General features: G+C 44.3%; 1 protein-coding gene across 3 annotated transcripts; it reads left to right on the top strand.

Moving 5' to 3' along the window:
* The first annotated feature begins 425 nt into the window (after positions 1-425).
* On the top strand, positions 426-18545 carry SLC25A29 (solute carrier family 25 member 29). Of its 3 annotated transcripts, XM_063118054.1 has the most exons (5): positions 758-776; positions 6360-6403; positions 8862-8896; positions 10392-10475; positions 13688-18545. In XM_063118054.1, the coding sequence occupies exon 5, from the start codon at positions 13721-13723 to the stop codon at positions 14444-14446; it is 726 nt and encodes a 241-aa protein (XP_062974124.1). In that variant the 5' UTR covers positions 758-776; positions 6360-6403; positions 8862-8896; positions 10392-10475; positions 13688-13720; the 3' UTR covers positions 14447-18545. The 3 variants fall into 3 exon arrangements, with proteins under 3 accessions (XP_062974123.1, XP_062974125.1, XP_062974124.1); XM_063118053.1 differs by lacking the exon at positions 8862-8896 and having other exon boundaries at positions 426-776; XM_063118055.1 differs by having other exon boundaries at positions 722-776; positions 6360-8896.
* The last annotated feature ends 1111 nt before the right edge of the window (positions 18546-19656 follow it).

Genomic DNA, 19656 nt, shown 5'->3' with positions numbered 1-19656 from the left:
CTGCGTCAGCGCCACCCATTCTGCCCTCCATCCTCCGGGGGCCGAGCCGAGCGCTTCCCTCGCCGTCGGCGCCCCGGCCCGCTCGGCCGCCAGAGGCACCGCCAAGCACACAAAGCGGACGCTTGTGCTCTCGCGCGCTCGCAAGGCGGAGCTTCGACGCGGCCCCTTTCCCCTTGCCCGACGCGGCTCTCTCCCGGCGCCTGGCTTCTCCAGCAGGCGCCCCCGCCCGCCCGCTCACCCGCCTGCCGGCCAGCCGCCTCCCCAGCCGGGCAGCCAATGAGCGTCGCGGGCGGCAGGCCGGCCTGGAAGGGTGTTGTCTTGCAAGCGAGCTGCCATTGGAGGCCGCCGTTTCCCCATAAGGCTCGGTCGCCCCCCTCCTCTCGCGGGCGTCAGAAATAGAAACGACGAGGTCGGCGCTGGCGACGGGCGAGCAGCAAGCAGCGATCGCGCCGGCTCGGGAAGGCGCCCCTGGGTTGGCTCGGCTGGGTGCGTGCAGGAGCGCGGCGGCGAAAGAAAGGACGGACAGACCCGCGCCGACCGAGCGCTGAAAGCAGCCGGTTTCTCCCCCCGCCCCGATCCCCCCTTTCTCGAGCCCCACGGGGAGTCCGCCGCCCGCCCCCCACCTACCCACCCCCGCCGGCGAGCCGAAAGGGCCATTCCCAAAGCAGAGGACCGGGACGAGGCGCGCCTGGACGAGGGGGGAGCCTTTGGATTGCGAGGCGCGCGTTTGGAGACCGCGAACATGGCGCTGGATTTCCTCGCAGGCTGCGTAGGAGGTGAGAGCCGGCGGGAGAAGCGGGGCTGGCGAGCGCTGCGGGGCTTAGCAGGGCGCGCGGTCTGTCTTTAGGAAGAAGCCGGCGGAGGGGGGAGGGCAGCAGCGGCGGCAGCTCCGCCGCCTTGTGCCTTTGGAGAGTGCGTGCGTGGCTTGGCGCACTGCAGCGGGGATGCGCTGCCCGCCCGCCTGAAGGAGGGCGGGGACGGATTGCAAGCATGGAAACGGGGGGGGGGGGGGGGAGAGAGAAAGTCGAACCGAGAGCCCTGACGCCAGGAGAGGGTTGTAGGTAGTCTTAAATCCCTCCCTAACCCCCTTCTCCTTGTTCCCCTTCACGCTCGTGGCTAGTTCGGGATTTTCACACTGGCGGCGCGTCATCAGCGCGATCTTCCCGGTCCCCGAGGGGGGCCATTGTCCCTGCCCGACACCTTCAACGAAGCGGCGTCGGAGGGGCAGAATTAGCTCAGGAATCGGACTTCTCGCTGTTTTTCTCCCAGAAATTCTTCGAGGAGTTGCTACCTCTTCTTCATTCGTGGCGCGTAAAAAATCCGGGCAAGAAGGAAGCGAACCTTTCCTTCTTGACCTCCTTCCCGACCCCTTTAGGCTTCGCCTAAGTTTATACGTTCCTCTGTCCGCCAGGGCTTTAACGTGGGTCAGGTCTTAACAGCCTAGCCTTACGTATGTCGGCTCAGAAATAGCAAGTCCCATTGAGTTTATTGAAGGTTCCTTGCAGCCTAAACCTTTCTCCATTGCTATGGCTCAACTGTGGAAATCGTTGTTGGGTGTATCTCTGAACATGTGCAAAGTGCATTTCCCACAGTCAGCCCTAGGCTGGGACAGTAGGCGTGAGTGAATTCCGGCATGACCCCTTCCTTTGTTTTCCGTTATAAACATAAGAGGAGCTTTGCTGGATCACACCAAGCGTCTAACTAGTCTGGCCTTCTGTTGTTCACCCAGTGGCCAACAAGCAGGACATGAGTGCAACAGCACCCTCTGTTCCAGGTCGCCCAGAACTCTTTCTTCTTCCCCATTTCACTCTTCCCCTTTTGTATGAAGGGAGAGATGGGCATTCATTTCCTGGAATGCCCATGCAGATAGCCACAGGGGCTGGTGTGTCAGACTAAAAATATGAATGGATCTTTGCCTTCTTATAGGAGAGCTGAGCCTCTCCTAATTACCAACGTCCTTTGTATCTGCACAGTTGGGTGATGAAAGCAAGCCTCCCTCCGCTGCCCCCCAACCCAGAAACCTACAGTTTCAGATTGGCTTGCTATTGGTTATGAAAGCAGAATGATGAGTTCATTATTCTTGGAACAGCTCATCTGAAATTAGAGTGCAATGTTATGGTTTAATTTAACTTCCTCATAGCTCTGGCTTTACTTTTCTGAAGTCCCAAGAGCGTGTTTGAGATGGGGGTGGGGTGGAGAATCTCTTTCATCAAACAATGCTGTCCTCAACCTCAGATGTAGTCATCAGATAAAGTGACCAATAAGTAGCTGATGGGCTTCACCTATCTCTTTCTTCCCTTGCTAACTTCTCTGTGCCTGCCTTAGCAGGCATAGTTCAGGGTTATATAGAACACTTTGTACTTCAGATCTTCATCTGTGGCATTTAAGCTACTTATGTGTTGTTCAAAAACCCTGCCAGTTTTTAATAAGATTAACACAGCTGCACATAACTGTGTCCTTAAAGGAAGAAAGTCAAGAAACCAGGATTTACAAGCAGTTTAGAATTTTAACGCTACTCTATTTCTGAAGACTAGGGGCAGATGTTGTTTGAAAATCAAAATTGAAGTGTGTAGCTGAAGCCATGAAATGCATGTTTAAAAACCAAAAACACAAGTTCTTGCATCACTTCCCTTGACAACCACATGCTGATATCCTAGTTGCTTACCATAATCTAACCGGAACACTAATCCTGGCTAGAAGGGTTTGTCTTCCTCTTTAGCCTGTGTTGAAATGACTCATGTGACGCAGGGGTTAACCGTTGTCTTCCAGGCTGGGTGTACCATCTGACTTGCCTTGGAAACCTGGATGCCGGTGCATCATGAGAGAAATTGACATTTGGAGGGGAGGGGAGTTCCTCTCACCTGAATGCAGGTGGAGGCATCGTATGGCCTGCAGGGAATGTGGCCTTTACCACTTGCTTCCCCCTTCCCAGAGACTTCTATGTGTTCCACTATGACTTGTAGGAATCCTAGTAATTCCCTGGTCCATGATGTGGCTAGAGATGTGAAGACTCAGAAAAGAACCAAAAAAAATGTGGAAAATGGAAAATTCAGAAGACCACTAAGTTTTCTTGTGATTTTTCCGGAGGACTTTTTCAGGTTTTCCAACAGGAACTTGGGGGAACATCCTACTAAATATTTTCTCTGTTGGAATGAGTGAAATGCTTTTAAAGAGAAGATTTTACCAACTCAAAATGTGTAGCATGAAGATTTTTTTATGTAAGAGAATCTGCAACAATCGAGAGTTTATATTCCATGAAGAAAAGAATGAAGGCTAAGAATCAGAAGTTATTAATCTTTCTAAAAGTGATTATGGACTTGTGATGCTAGCGTTTACAAGGATATAGTTATTGATTAATTGTGGCAAATTTCCCCCACAATTGAGTTGCAATAATGTGCTATTGAAGAATTTAATGTTTTCAGTACCGTTATAAAGTGAAACTCTGTATCCAAAAATGCTTGTAGTCCGTAATATTGTAACTGTATGAGACAGTGGGTTGGATCCAATTGCTGTGCATGCAGAGATCAGGTCATCCAATGGGGCTTCCCCAGCCTCTCCTCCTCACTGCAGTCCCACCCCAGAGCAGTTTTAGGGAATGCATGGATGGGAATCCATTCTGTGAGCAGTTGCCTTTCCGCTTGTGGAATGACACAGTTGGATCTAATCCCAAATTGGGGAATGCTGCTCCAACTTGACCCATGTCTAGCAATCTACCCCAGGTATCTAACCTGCTCTGGTGGAGAATATCAGCTTGGTGTGATAGAAAGCTTCTTCTGAGAAGGTCGTTTGGACAGTGATGAAAATAGATGATTGCTGTTTTGACCCTAACCTATTAGCGGATGGTACATGGATTGTGAGCTTTGGTTGACAATATGTGGGGGCCAACATTTAGCTCCTTAACACCCAGAATGGTGAAGAGCTTAAGGCAGTACGTACAGGCTCTTGTTGTAGACTCTGCTTGATTCCAAAGCTGGTGATATGAGTTTTCTGCAAAATTTTGAACTGGAAAAAAATTCTGGCAAAGCTTCCCATTCAAATTAGGGTAATTTGCACCGGCAAATTTTCTGATGCCTTAGAGAAGCCCATCCTGGTTGGTGCTCTCCAGATGTTTTGGACTTCAACTCACAGCAACCCTGACTATTGCCCATGCTTGCTGGGGATGGTGGGAGTTGAAGTCCAACACGTCTGGCGGTGAAGGTTGCCCTAGGGGTGATCTAATTTGACACGTTTATTTTACTTGTATTTGGTAAACAAAAACGCTTTTAAGAATAATGTCCCATGTTAATTTTTTTGTACTATAACTATTTCGCCTGAAATATTTGAGTGGAAACATTAAAGCACACTTAGACTGCAATCCTATGCATGTTTAGACAGAAAAAAGTTCTACAACTGGCTGGATTCATTGGGCGTTGAAGGACTTTTTCTGTTTAAATATGCATAGGATTGCACCTTTAATGTGATTTGATTGTTATATTATGTAGAAATGTTTATTAGAATACTTATAAAAATAGAAAGACAATACTTTTCTTACATTGTTTACATTTTTTAAAAAAGGTACTGAAAGTTGTTAACACACTTACCAATTTTAGCAACCCAAAGAACTGTGCATTATATGCTGACAACCACTCATCTACAATTTTGAAACTGCCAAACTTACCTAATATTGTATTTGCATTTGACATCCGTTTGTTGTTAGTAGAGAACTTACAAAATCGAAACATGTCCATAGAAAAGTTTAACAATGGAAAAATTGTCTGTCCCACATCACTGATCACAGCATTGTTCTGGGAAAATGTACAAGGGTTTTCTAGATTCCAGGATGATCTGTGATACCAAAAAGTAGAGGTGTGAAGTCCTGGGGACGGAAATGAGAAAACGCTGTTTTTTCCAATTCCACCACCACCACCAAAAAAAAAAAAATCCCTGGAAAAAAACAAAAATGTTTTCCCATGAATATTTCAGTTTTATTTCTAGTCATTCACATCACTTGGAGATTATTTGGTTCTATTAAGACTACTCTAGGATGACCCTCCTATCATCATAATAAAAGAAGATCTCCTATCTGTTCATCAGAGCCATAGCTCCAAGTCTGTGAAACCTAGTTGCCTAAAACTGCTCATGAATATTAAGGGGAACTTAGGGGTGTGCACCTTGGATTGTTTTGTTTTTAAAATGCATTAATTAGTTTTAATTAATTGAAATACATCCCTGTGGTTGGAGCCTGTAGTAACATTTCCAGTCACTTGCGTCAAACTTTCCTAACCAGTGCATTGCTTTGCAGTCGATACAGTTTGAAGGTAGAGGAGATTAGCAGGCCAAGGGATAGAGTTGTATGCCTCCCCTGCCGCGTGTTGTGGGGCAGCTGTCCCTCAGGGGAATGGAGTGCTTGAAGCCTGCTGTATCAAACTTAAGGGCTATTACAATTACAGTGTTCAGACAATCACAGCAACCATCACGATTGCTCCCCTCCCAATGCCCCTGTGCATGTGATTGCCATGTGGATTATTCCCCATGCTGCAGTGCAGATTGGCATGTTGTGTCCAGTATCAGAGGCTACTGCCTCTGGGGAACATGGGCAAGAAGGTGCTGTTTCACCCGTGTCCTGCTTGTGGGTTCCTGGTGGACAGTTGGTTGGCCACTGTGTGAACAGAGTGCTGGACTAGATGGGCCCTTGGTCTGATCCAGCAGGGCTCTTCTTATGTCTGAATGCTGTGCAGTGGGGGTGGGAATTGTACCCAACCTACAAGCCAGGACGTGCAGTAGAGTTTGTGGGGTGGGTACAAAGCCCCTGCTGCACTGTGCAACAGATTTGCAGCACAGGAAATAATTTAAATGGTGGTGGGGGAAGCAGTTTGGATGGCAATTGTCCGATGTGTGCAAAGCCAGGGTCATTCACTAGAACTTAAATAAAGGCCCTCTAGATCCACTTTTAGTTCTACTTTGCTTAGGTTGACCATATGGAAAGGAGGACAGAGCTCTTGTAGCTTTAACGTTGTATTTAAAAGGGAATTTCAGCAGGTGTCTCTTGTATGCCTGCAGCACCTGGTGAAATTCCCTCCTCATCACAACAGTTAAAGCTGACGAGATACAAAAGAGGGCAGGGCTCCTGCAGCTTTAGCTGTTGTGATGAAGAGGGGATTTCACCAGGTGCTGCATGCAGACAAATGACACCTGCTGAAATTCCCTTTTCTATGCAACTGTTAAAGATACAGGAGCCCGGTCCTCCTTTTCATAGGGTCACACTAATTTTGCTTGCTATTGAAATGGCACTGCCATGTCCTCACTTATTGTTGTTTTTGTACATTAAAAGGCAGCCCCAGGGGCACAATATCTTATACTGCCTTCTGCTTTTATTTCAGGTGCTGCCGGTGTGTTGGTAGGACATCCATTTGATACTGTTAAGGTGGGTTGACTTTTCACAGGCTTACTTACGATAAACATTTAGGCTGAAGATGGCATTAGTCCTTATGAATAAAAGGGGGGAAATCTAGATATTTCACACCCTTTAAAATAAAGATCCTCGTAGAGACTTTGAATTAGATTTACAGTCAGACTGAGCTATTGAAACAGCTCAGACTTCAACCAAATTCTCAACAGAAAAAAAAAGCCAAAGTTCCCGATCACATAGTCTCCTTCATTGATACGCTTAAAAATGTTCTGAGGATTGGGTCTTCAACCACACTTTTTATCCAGTAATCCAACAGCATTTAATAACAATTCCTACAGGTATTTCCTTAGCATTTACATTAAACAAACAAACAAAAAATGTACTTTGCCTAATCTTGCTTTATTCCTACTGGTGCATTCCTCCACCCATTTGCTTTAGGAAATCATTAATTATTTGTTAATTATATTGCCCAGATGACTGTTTGCTGCATGATGAAACAGTCTTGCTGATTAATGTGCTTCTTCCCACCCAAGGAAGGATGTTGTGAGTTTTCAAATGACAACTTCTTCTTTTTTCTTGTTTGAGACACTGATATATGTTGTTCGGATTCTTTGTCCTAATCTATACCAAGCAGGATATTGCACTATAAAAGTGGTATATAAAAAGCAGGAGCCACACAGAATATAGCCCTATAAAAGCTGTATGAAAGTGGTATATGGTATGTATCAATGGGCCCCAACAGTTGTCAGTGCACTTCAATACTGCTATAAAGCAGAGGTGTGGCTCCTGCCTTTTATATACCACTTTCAGACTGCTTTCATAATATAATATCCCAGTTGGTGTACGTTAGGCCTTTAATGGCAGCAGTAGATAGCTGTAGGGAAGATTTTGGTGCAAGATGACTAAATTAGTTAAAATCCGTTCCTGCCCCAAAACAAAATAGCATCACAAAACAGGATTTACTGTCTTATGGACTAGTATACAGAGAGCTGAAATACATGGATCTAAGCTGACCTGGATTGCAGTCATATATACAGTATGCTGACTTTGGGTTAAGCCTCATTTAACTCTGTGGGCCTCACTTCTGAGTATACATGTACAGGATCAGGCTATGTGCCTGAGAGTATGAATGGGCTTAAATCCAATTATTTCATCTTCTCTGTGGGTTGGAACACAGCTTTAAGCCTCTTCTTGCAGAGGAGATGTGCCAGTAATAATCAATAACCTCAAAGGATGCAGTACTTTTTTAAAAAAAGGTACAAGCCTTATGGATAAAATATGAAGTGTGTTGTCTTGTAGCTGTATTTTCAGTCATTTAATGCCATTGTGCTTCCTTTGCTGTGAAACCATTTCAGTCAAATTCCATTGAATTCTTTCACATATTGTCTCGTATCAAAATGAGTATGTAGAAAAAACTCCGAATCCTACAGTCCTTTGGACATATTTGCAGAATGAGAGCTAAACTGTCACAGATTTCTTTCCTTCTTTTTCCAACTTAGTGGAATTGTGTTTTACTGACAGGAGGAAAGTGTAGTTATTTAATTTTATTTATTTTAGTACATTTCTATCCTCCCATCATGGAGCTTCAAGGCAGTGTATGTGGGATTCCCAGTTGGTCTCCCATCCTGGCTTTGACCAAATTCAAACCTGCTTAGTTTCATTAAGGTGCTTAATCATGTGCCCTCAGGCTACACCCTGGGACCAAGAAATGCATTTACTTGAAAGAGAGTTCGATTGAACATACTTGCAAAGCAAATGTATTCAGGATTGTGGCATTATTTAATTTCTTTTATAATACCCATATAATTAAATTGTCTTAAATGTTTAGCTTATGTTGTTGAAGGCACAAGAGTATTACTAATACTGAGAAGGAGAAATCTGTTTTAAGAGAGTCTTGCAACCCAATCTTATACATGTTTATTTGGAAGGCAGTCTCACTGAGGGACTTGCTCCCAAAGAACACTGCATGGGATTGGAGCATGATCCTAATTTATTTTAATCTGCTGGTAAATAACCTGGTTTTGTAAAAGGGCACTTTACGTAGATCTCCGTCTTCCGTTGCTGCATTTAACATTATAATTCATTCCTGCAAGCCCTGTAGATTTTCCTGGATGGCTGAATGGCTAAACGCTATTAAGTAAGCCTTCTTTTTAAGCAAATTTCCTGAAGGCTAATCTAATTTTTGAAATAAGGACACATTCTTGAGATTCCAAGAAAAGTTTGATTTTCCTTTCTGAAACTCTTCAGGAGTTGTACAGACTAGGCCAGGGCTGGTGCTCGGGAGACTGGTGGGCCAGGTAAAACCTGAAAAGATGCTGAACTGATTCTAAACCAGATCTTCCAGTGGCAACTCCTCTTTTATTCCCCCCCAATTTGTTGATGTAATGTGTACAATTGCTTTGTTGCTTAACTGCCTTTACTTTCTGAGCTAGGGGCTGTCTTCATTAACAGCAAAAGTGTTACTTTGTTGTAGATGACAGATAAGCCTCATCACGGGAGAGTTACCTAGTAAGTATAGACCAGGTGAACATTCTGTTTCTCTCGGTCTTAATTTATTCCAACATGTATGATTAGTTCCAACTTTTATAAACAAAAGACTATCAGGAAACCCTATATAGTGTATTCCCTTCCTCTTTTTTTTAAAGAAAAACTTTATTTTAGTTTTAAAACTATTTCATGTGTTCTGAATTGGAGGGAGTGGGGGGGGGTAAAGGTTGCTTTTGAATATAAGCATTTTTTTTAAAAAAAAACTAACTTTTGCAATTTGTTCTCTAGTGTGCATATTTTTATCCCCTTTGTGCTTTAAAGTTTATATACATATGTTGTGGAACAAATATTCTTGTGTTGTGAATTCTATTTTCAGCCACTTCTTAAATTGGGATCCTTTTATTTATTTCCCCACATAACTATTGTCATGTCTGTATTAATGCATTTTAGGTATTCCCACTTGGTTGGTTTGTGGGTTCACTATCAGTTTGTTTGAATTCAACTTTTTAGTATTTTTAATTGCCAGGGTTTCATTGCTGTTCACTTTGGCAATATAGGTAAGAGGAAAAGGAGGGAACTGGCATAACTTAATGGGAATTTCATATAGAAATTATATTGGGGCAAAAATATAACAAAGTGTTACCCTACAGATGCTCTTGTAAGTTTTCAAACCACAACTAGATGGTTATTTATTTATTTTTTGAGATACTGACAGATATTTGTTAAATGGTTATACAGGTTTAAAAATTTGTAGGCTTCAAATAGCTCCCCAAAACAGGATTTACTGACCATGCAAACTGATGGAGTACATGGATTTAAGAATATTTAGGCCAGATCTACACCTTGTGTCAAATCATTACAAATGTGGAATAAAAAGTAGGATATAACACCATGAAAGCAATATATGGAATGTGGATTTTGTCCCAACGGTTATTAGTGCACTTCGATACCGCTTTAAAGCAGTAGTGTAGATCTAACTTTATTCTTGATATTAAATGAGTTTATAAAAGCCAGTTTTAAGCGGTTATGGCTTAAAAGGAAAACAATAACTCTATGTCTGATTGCCTAGCGAGCATTCTCGCTCACCATAGACAGCTAAGTAAATGGTTGTTTATAACTTTGAACTAGCATATTCTAAATTTGGCCATTCATGTCCTTATGATAGGTCTTTGCAGGTCATATATCTTGGTATAGAATAATTAGATGTGCTAATTAGACTGCAGATAGTTTTCATAACAGTTGTTGAAATAAGGGGAATAGATCCCAAGGAAAGGGTTTGTCTCACTTAATTTAGAGCCCTACTGACCTCTCTCATTTCATGCAAACCTCAGCATAAAATTGAGTGATTCCCAGTCTCTTGAATTGCCTTCTGTGGCACTGTGGTACCATGACTGTTTGTACACATAGCTACATTATGTGTACCCAGACAGAGGAACTGTCATACTGCCTGTTGATTTATTTGATGCTTTTTTCTTTCTTTTTTGCCATGTCAATAAATTCTTGCTACATTTTATAGGTACGCCTTCAAGTTCAAAATGTGGAGAAGCCGCTTTACCGTGGAACCTTGCACTGTTTTCAGTCTATCATAAAGCAAGAATCGGTGGGTAACCTGTTGAATGCACGTGTGTACTGTCAGCATTTCACTTTGTGTAAAGGAGAGAAGGAATCTTTCAGGTGCCTGAAAGAAGGTGCCTCCAACTGATTTCCAGAGACCCCCCCCCCTGTTTCCCCCACACCACAACTTCCCCCATTCAGGTGGGTCCCTCAACCCCTGGGCAGTGTTCTCTGAGGGATGGAAGGGTTGCTGTGGGAGGAGAGGGGGTTGAGTCTACTTCTGCCGGACCACGTGCATATGGCTAAAGCTGGATCCAACCGGGTTCAGGGCAGGTTAACTGCAGCTTCATCACTTGTCCCTGAAGGGGCTCGCCCTCTTGAGTATTAAGTTTGAAGGGCTTGAGGAAGCAGAGGAGGACAAATACCAAAATAATAATTTATTTCCACTCAATCTGCAACTTCCTTGTTGCTACTATTTGCCCTACTACCACCAGCCCTCTACTCGCAAAGCAAACCTTGTTCTTTATTTATTTATTTATTTATTTATTTATTACATTTTTATACCGCCCAATAGCTGAAGCTCTCTGGGCGGTTCACAAAAATTAAAACCACAAAAAACATCCAACAGGTTAAAAACACAATTACGAAATACAGTATAAAAAGCGCAACCAGGATAAAACCACACAGCAAAGTTGATTATAAGATTAAAATACAGAGTTAAAACAGTAAAATTTAAATTTAAGTTAAAATTAAGTGTTAAAATACTGAGTGAATAAAAAGGTCTTCAGCTGGCGACAAAAGCAGTACAGTGTAGGCGCCAGGCGGACCTCTCTGGGGAGCTCATTCCACAACCGGGGTGCCACAGCGGAGAAGGCCCTCCTCCTAGTAGCCACCTGCCTCACTTCCTTTGGCAGGGGCTCACGGAGAAGGGCCCCTGTAGATGATCTTAAGGTCCGGGTAGGTACATATGGGAGGAGGCGTTCCTTCAGATAACCTGGCCCCAAACCGTTTAGGGCTTTAAATGTCAATACCAGCACTTTGAATTGGGCCCGGACCTGGACTGGCAGCCAATGAAGCTGGAAAAGGACTGACGTAATGTGATCTCGTCGGCCAGTCCCTGTTAGTAAACGGGCTGCCCTATTTTGTACCAGCTAAAGCTTCCAGACCGTTTTCAAAGGCAGCCCCACGTATAATGCATTGCAGTAATCCAAGCGAGAGGTTATCAGAGCATGGATAACTGTAGCTAGGCTATCTCTGTCCAGATAAGGGCGTAGTTGGTATATCAACCTAAGCTGATAAAAGGTGCTCTTTGCCACGGAGTTCACCTGTGCCTCAAGTGACAATTCTGGATCCAAGAGCACCTCCAAACTACGGACCCGATCCTTTAGGGAGAGTGCAACCCTGTCCAGGACAGGGCAAACATCACCTTGCCAGACAGATGAACCACCCGCTAACAGTACCTCCGTCTTGTCTGGATTGAGTCTCAGTTTGTTAGCCCTCATCCAGTCCATTACCGTGCCCAGGCACTGGTTCAGAACAGTCACTGCCTCACCTGGGTTTGATGAAAAGGAAAGGTAGAGCTGGGTATCATCCGCATATTGATGACACCTCAGTCCACATCTCCGGATAACCTCCCCCAGCGGCTTCATGTATATGTTAAACAGCATAGGGGATAAAATAGAGCCCTGTGGAACCCCATGGCTTAGGAGCCACGGCACAGAGCAATAATCCCCCAGCACCACCTTCTGGAATTGGCCATCCAAGTAGGAGCGGAACCACTGCAACGCAGTACCTCCAACTCCCAGCTCAGACAACCTATCCAGAAGGATACCATGGTCGATGGTATCGAAGGCCGCTGAGAGGTCCAGGAGAACCAACAGGGTCGCACTCCCCCTGTCTCTCTCCCGACAGAGGTCATCCCACAGGGCGACCAAGGCAGTTTCCGTTCCAAAACCAGGCCTGAAACCCGATTGAAATGGATCTAGATAATCCGTTTCATTCAAGAGTGCCTGGAGTTGTCCTGCAACCACCCGCTCAAGCACCTTGCCCAGGAAAGGGATATTAGCCACCGGCCTGTAGTTGTTAACATCCTCCGGGTCCAGATTAGGCTTCTTCAGGAGTGGTCTAATTACCGCCTCTTTTAACGAGGCCGGCACCACTCCCTCTCTCAAGGATGCATTTACAACCTCCTGGACCCAGCCGGCGATCCCCTCCTTATTTGATGTAATGAGCCACGAGGGGCAAGGGGCAAGCACACAGGTGGTCGACTGGACTTGGCCAAGCACTTCTTCTACTCTTCATGTCAGTCTCCCAGTTCTGAAACTGCAGTTATGGAGCTAGAATAAAAATAAAATAAATGAAACTCCTAGAACATCTCCACTCCCATATCATTTTTTTTAAAAGAAAAATTCAGGTTCTTAAATAGCTAAGAAAGGGTGGGAGCACAGTCTCAGCTGCAGGAGCACTGACGGTTTACCTTGTTCACTGCTTCTGCTTGTGGGGCAGTTTGGTCTAACAGGCTCTGTGATGGAGAGGACGGTCTCAGTTGGAGGACATGGAAGTGGTGACAGTTTGCCTCCCTTGCTTATATTATGGCAGCTCATTTTATTTATTTATTTACATTTCTGTACCACCCAATAGCTGAAGCTCTCTGGGCAGTTCACAAAAATGAAGCTCATGTCACTAATGGCTAGTAGATGCCAAATTTGGGAAATAGTGGCCTTAGCTAGACCTAAGGTTTATCCTGGGATCCTCCCTGCCTGCTCCCGGGATCCTCTGTGTGTCATTTACATGAACAGAGATGACCCCGGGACGATCCCGGGATAAACCTTCGGTCTAGCTAAGGCCAGTATTTCTTTGTACCTGGGATGGGGAAACATGTGTACTATGACTCTCATCACCCTGACCACTGGCCATGCACACTGGGGCTGATGGGAGTTGACGTCAGCAAGCCACAAGTTTCCCAACCCTGATTTATAGAGTCTAACAACCCCCCGTCCCCAGAGTTCTCACATGCGAAGAGACAGGAATGCAACACAAAAGGGCAGTGGTTCCAGAATTCTTGCTAGAAAACTTTTATTGAAAGAGAAGATTTATTGAAAGAGAAGATTGAAGGGACATTATCTTTTGCAAACTGCCCAGAATGCTTCAGCTATGGGGTGGTATAGAAATGTAATAAATTATAATTATAATTGCAGGCTGTGGAAGAAGTTTCTTAAAATGCCCTTTTTTGGTCTGTTCCCTCCCCACCCCCTTTAGACCTTTGGACTTTATAAAGGCATTGGGTCACCTATGATGGGACTTACCTTCATCAACGCCCTTGTGTTTGGCGTTCAAGGGAACACTATTCGTGCCCTGGGAAGGGACACGCCGCTCAACCAGTTCCTTGCCGGTTCGGCGGCTGGTGCTATTCAGTGTGTCATCTGCTGCCCCATGGAACTAGCGAAGACACGGATGCAGCTGCAAGGAACGGGGGAATACAAGCTGAAGTCGAAGAACTACAAAAACTCTCTGGACTGCTTGGTGAAGATCTACCGGAAGGAAGGTGTGAAGGGGATCAACAGGGGCATGCTTTCCACGTTCATGAGAGAGACACCCAGCTTTGGCTTCTACTTTCTGACCTACGACTGCCTAACCAGGTACCTAGGGTGTGAGGCGGAGGACAGCTACATTATCCCCAAACTGCTCTTGGCGGGAGGCATGTCCGGAATTGTCTCCTGGCTATCGACGTACCCTGTGGACGTGATCAAGTCCCGCCTTCAAGCTGACGGAGTTGGCGGAGTCACACGGTACCAGGGCATTGTGGATTGTGTCCGAAAGAGCTACCACAATGAAGGCATGAGGGTATTCACCAGGGGCCTGACCTCCACGCTTCTTCGGGCCTTTCCCGTGAACGCTGCTACTTTTGCCACTGTTACAGTCTTCCTTATGTATATGAGGTCAGAAGAGAACCAGATCAGAGGTGATTTAAGCGGATGTGAGGCTGGACCAGCAATCCAGCAACCCTCAAGCTTTTAGATTCCTAGCAGCCGATCGAAAGTACCTGTTATGCATTTGAGATGTCATCTCCCTCTAAAGAAAAAAAAAGGAAAAAAAAACAGAAAATTGAGATACTGAAACTGTAAATTTCCGTCTGTGTAAAACATCCTTTTAATGTTACCAAGGACTTCACCCCCCTCTTCTAAAAGCAGCTTATTGCCTTATTAAGGTATCCATTCTAGAAACCCGGGAAATAAAAGGACTCACTTTTTTGTTTTTTTTTAAAAAAAACATGCTCTTTTTAAAAATACATCTCAGTCCATTTCCAAATAAACACCAGTGTTTAGTGCATGGTTGCTACCATGTCATAAAGACCCCACTTTACCAACCTACCTCCACTGAGGTTCAATATGAGCTCTTTTCAGTCTTTCTCCATGCATTGATGTATAGAGAAGAGGGCGTGTGTGTGTGTGTGTGCAGGACAGGGGTCTTCAGCACATGTGCATGTACAGCTGCTGCAAGTAGGCACCTTTGGCAGATGTGACACTAACCACGTGGGTGTTGAGAGGCCAGGGCTAAGGGTGCGGGTTGCATCAACCTCCTGCTGCCTCCTTCCTCCACACCTTGAAGGTCTAAACAGAGCTACAGTGTTGAGGGAGACCTTGATGATGCCAGGAGATGACTGGTGTTCTTCCATTGAAGTTGTTCATCCTGCAGAATGCAGGAGTGGTGGTGAAGCCCTACACTTTTTCGTCACTTTAAACCAGGAGAGTCTGTGGCCCTCTGCATTAGGGCTGGGCAGGGGGATGGATTATTCCCCCTTGGTCTGAGTTTTAGCTGCAATCCTTACTGTTGCTGGGGAGGAAATGAATTTCCCCCCAGGGAACAAGATGTTGCTCCTTTTTGTAATGCAAAGTGTTGAAGCAGTTGGCTGTGGCATCTCTGCCACCCCCAAGACCTCCCTGTTCTCCCTGAAATTAGCGGAAATCCTGGCAGCAGGGATGAGTGGGGAGATGGATTTTCCCCTGTTATGATGCAAAGTGTTTTAGGAGGTGGCTTGGCCTGGAGTTGGGCAATTAAGGCCCATTAGCTTTACAAAAGACCTGCCTCTTGGTGGAGATGAGAAAGGCCAGAACTAGTTCCTCAATGTGGATCAACAGACCTGCCTGCAGTTTTGGCTATGAGGTCAGTCACTATCAGTGCCTGCACTTCCAAATGTACCATGACACCATTGGGGAGCTTCCGTCATCCCTCACCATGGGCCAGGCTGACTGGGGCTGATAGGAGTCGGAGTCCAACATCTGGAGGCCATGCAATCCTCATGCCGCTTCAAACAGAGATGACTCTTCTTGCTGCAAGCCATTCTGTAAACGTCTTACTGTGGAGGGTGGTGCATTAGTAGCCCCCTGTCCTTCCTCTACTTACTGTGAACAGTTCAATGCAGCGTATAAGAGCATCCTGCTTTTTTGTCTCGCTCTGTTTCTCAGCTATGCAGATGTTTTCCCTGCTTTTTTTACTTTTTCTTTTGCAGTGCTTGGGAAACATCTGGCCCCTACTTGTGCATTTGAACACAGGAGAGCTTAGGTTCCTGCTGTTTGCATTTGCCTCTATAATTTTTTTTAAAGTATTGTGTGGCATTTTAAAATGGTTTTTAGAATGCAGGAGACTCCTTCCGTGTTTCTCCAGCGAAGCTTACATCATGAGTTGCTGCTGTTTGCAAGTTGCAGGTTAGTGTAATGCTTCCTATACAGAAACCTGGAGTCAGGAGATACAGGTTCTAGTCCCCACTCTACCATGGAAACCCACTGGGTGACTTTGGGCCTGTCACAGACTCACAGCCCAACCTACCTCACAGGGTTGTTGTGAGGATAACATGGAGAAGAGGATTATGTACCACCTTGGGTTCCTTGGAGGAAAAAAGGCAGAATATAAATGTAATAAATAAATTAATAGAATATTTGAAGAGAAATTGAGGGTGGGGGTTAGAGACTCAATTTACCGTTTTCCCAAGATTAGGATGCATCAGCACAGTAGCAAATGAATACCTCTCTAGAATGGGAAGAGACTAAAAGATGCAAGTCAATTTAGATGGGTTCAACTGAAGTGTGGTTTAGAGATCTAGTACTTCATGGCTCTACATTTGTATTATTTTATGTATTTGATTACCGTGCTGTTTGGAAAACAAACTGAGCAGAGGTCCTGGCAAACTTTCAACCCATTCCATAGCCTTGTCGATCAGAAACACTAGAATGTATGTTGATCTGGTCCCACTGTGACATCAAGCATTCATTTGAATCCAAAGATGTTAACTAGATTGTCAACCGGAGCTTACCAGCAAAGGTTTAGGCTGCCATCGTATGTACACTTACCTGGGTGTACATCTCCTTGATTGATGTCTGAATAATCACACCTAGTGTTAACATTAAAACGGTTAATAGCAAAGTGGTAACTTTTAACAAGGTGTGCCTATACCCACTTTGTAAGCCAGTCAGCTGTTTCAGCCTATCACGTGGAGGGGAAAATCTGAACACACTTCACCCAAGGCCAGGTCTGAACGTTACACATACCATGCTGTTAGGCGCTGTCATAAGAAACAAGGTGTCATGTCACCACCATTCGAGGCAAGGCTTGTGTGATGCATGGCAACTTGGGCCAACCCAATTCATTTCGCTGCCTGGGGTGGAGCAGCAAATGGGACCGACCCTCCCCTACCAAGTCAAGGCCAATGAAGTGTTTTTTGACACCTGAGGCAGAAAAATGCAAGAAGTACACCGTTGTCTCCCAAGCAATAAAAAGGCAAATAATACATTTTCTCCCCATAATAACAAAGTGATATTTTGTGTTGTGTTTGTCCACTGAATTGTGGAAATGTGTCATCGGGCGTAGGTCATATTGAAATGGATATTTTGCCTCTCTTTGTCCAGAGTGTGGGCCCTTGACTAACATGGACACTCTGCAAAAGAAAATTATTTCCCTCATTTTGTGCTAGTGCTTTGACAACCCTAGACAGGAGGAAAAGGGTTAGATTTTCTCCAGCTGCTCAGTTCCTCTGCAGTTTGTATCCTGGCCAGACTTCCTTTCCCAAGCCACATTCCACGTTAACCTAATGAAAACATTTCACTTGTCCGCATGCTCCGGATATCACGCAAGCTGTTGTGAACTTGAGGTGGCGAGCAGGAATCAGTGCTACGCACCGCAAAGACTTCACACGAGCACACTGAACAGCATGAGGTGAGCATAACGTTTAGGCCTGGCCTAATTAGAAAAGCTGGGGAAATGAGAGAGAAAAAATTCTCACAGCTTAGCAGAACAATACAAAGGATCAGTTTACAAAGTGGCTGTAGGAACACCTCCAGAAGTTAGGGCCTACAACTCTCATCAGCCTTAGCCTAGCCAATAGGAGTTGTAGGCCACAACAGGAGGGCCTCTAATGGCCAACATCTGAAAGAGCCAAAGATTGTATTAAGTATGTAAAGATGTTTCTACTAAACATTTTAGACCCAGGTTGCACTGCTAACTACACCCTGCAATGTGGAATCAATTTTTTTAACCACTTCTTTCTTCACACACTCTTTGTTCTTGTTATCTCTTTGTCTCCCTCTCTTATTAAGGGTATGTAAGCCGAAAAGAAAATGGTAGTTAGGACCACCAGTGTGACCTACATTTTGGCCAGGGCCTAACCCAACTATGGGTTCCAGTGCATCAGTTGAAGGCCAATGTTTTAAGTGCTCAATAATTTAGATTTGGAGAAGGGAATCCACCCACATGAGGGAAATAAAGAACTGAAACTTGTGTACATCATGTACCACAATCTGTGGAGGTTGAGTATGATACTTTTTATTTGGGACAGGTGCAATACGGCTGGTTAATCTTTTCTTTTAATGAAAAACTCTAGCCAGCTAACAGCATTTTATCAAATATTAGGCTGGAGAAACCTGTAAAACTGGTTCACTGCTTCTGTATTTTGCAAGTACACTGAATGTTTTGATATCTAAATGCAGGGGGCGGTCTAATTGAATGTGAAACCTTTCTGAGCTGTTTATGCACAACAATACAGAGAAATGACAACTATCCCTTTTTTGTACAGTATTCTGTAACTATTGTACATAAACCCAGACAAAATAAATCTTTTTTTAAAGAATCATCCTTGTACTTCATACACAAACGATTTGATTCTTTACACTGAAGCATTTACAGAACCAAGAGTCGAAAAACACATCTGCTTCATCCGCCATGTGGCAACACAAGAATTTTCCAATGGCCCTTTACCAGACACAACATACATTGTAGTCTATGTAATACACACAAGCATGATGCAAATGTTTTAAATGAACAATGATGGTGCTTATAGAGTCCCAAATTCATAAGCAAGCCAAGTTCGGTGACAATTGTTGCTGGTCTATTTTGGGATCATGACCAAAGAATCAAAATGGGAGTGGTGGAAACTATTTTTTTTTAAGAAGTGACAGTGTGGTGTAGTGGTTAGAGTGTTGGACTGGGATTCAGGAGATCCAGGTTGTAATTTCCACTCGACTTTGAAGCATATTGTGTGACTTTGGGCCAGTCACAGACGCTCTCGCCAACTTCCCTCACAGGGTTGTGAGGATAAAATTGAGAGGGGAGTAGGACCTTGTAACCTGCCTTAGGTTCCTTGCAAAAGGAGAAACATTAGGATATAAAAAGTATTAAATAAAAACATACTAACTTCCCATCATTCACCACTCCATTCAGAGTTGGTGAAGGAGGGGGGTTTACTTAGGGTATTATTTATTTATTCATTTATATTAGCACTTTTATCTTGCCCTTTAGCCAAAAAGGCTCTCAAGGCAGCTTACAAAAATATTTCCTAAGACAGTCCCTGCCCACAGACTTACAGTCTAAAAAACATGACACAAAAGGAAAGGGGATTGGGAGGGAGGAGGAAAAAGAAAAGCAAATTCAGGCACTAGATTCTTAGTTTCAAAGTTCAGCAGCTGCTTCCTTTCCCTCTCCCTCTAACATCACCGATGGAAGAGGCTGGATTCAGCACCTCATAACTGAATACAGACTATCATGAATAACTCAGTCAATGGTGTCCAAGAATTTTATTTTGCATTGTATTACTCCATTATGTGAATCAACTATTTTCAGGAGCTTTATTTATTTATTAAAATATTTGTACCCCACCTTATATCACTAGGATCTCAGAGTGGCATACAGATAAAATTATAAAACAATATAAAACAATAAATATACACAGCTAAAAATTT

This window comes from Elgaria multicarinata, chromosome 2 (genome assembly GCF_023053635.1).
Source record: "Elgaria multicarinata webbii isolate HBS135686 ecotype San Diego chromosome 2, rElgMul1.1.pri, whole genome shotgun sequence".
In the NCBI taxonomy this organism is placed as follows: domain Eukaryota; kingdom Metazoa; phylum Chordata; class Lepidosauria; order Squamata; family Anguidae; genus Elgaria; species Elgaria multicarinata.
Note: the sequence above shows the minus strand (reverse complement) of the source record. Positions and strands in the feature narration are given on the sequence as shown.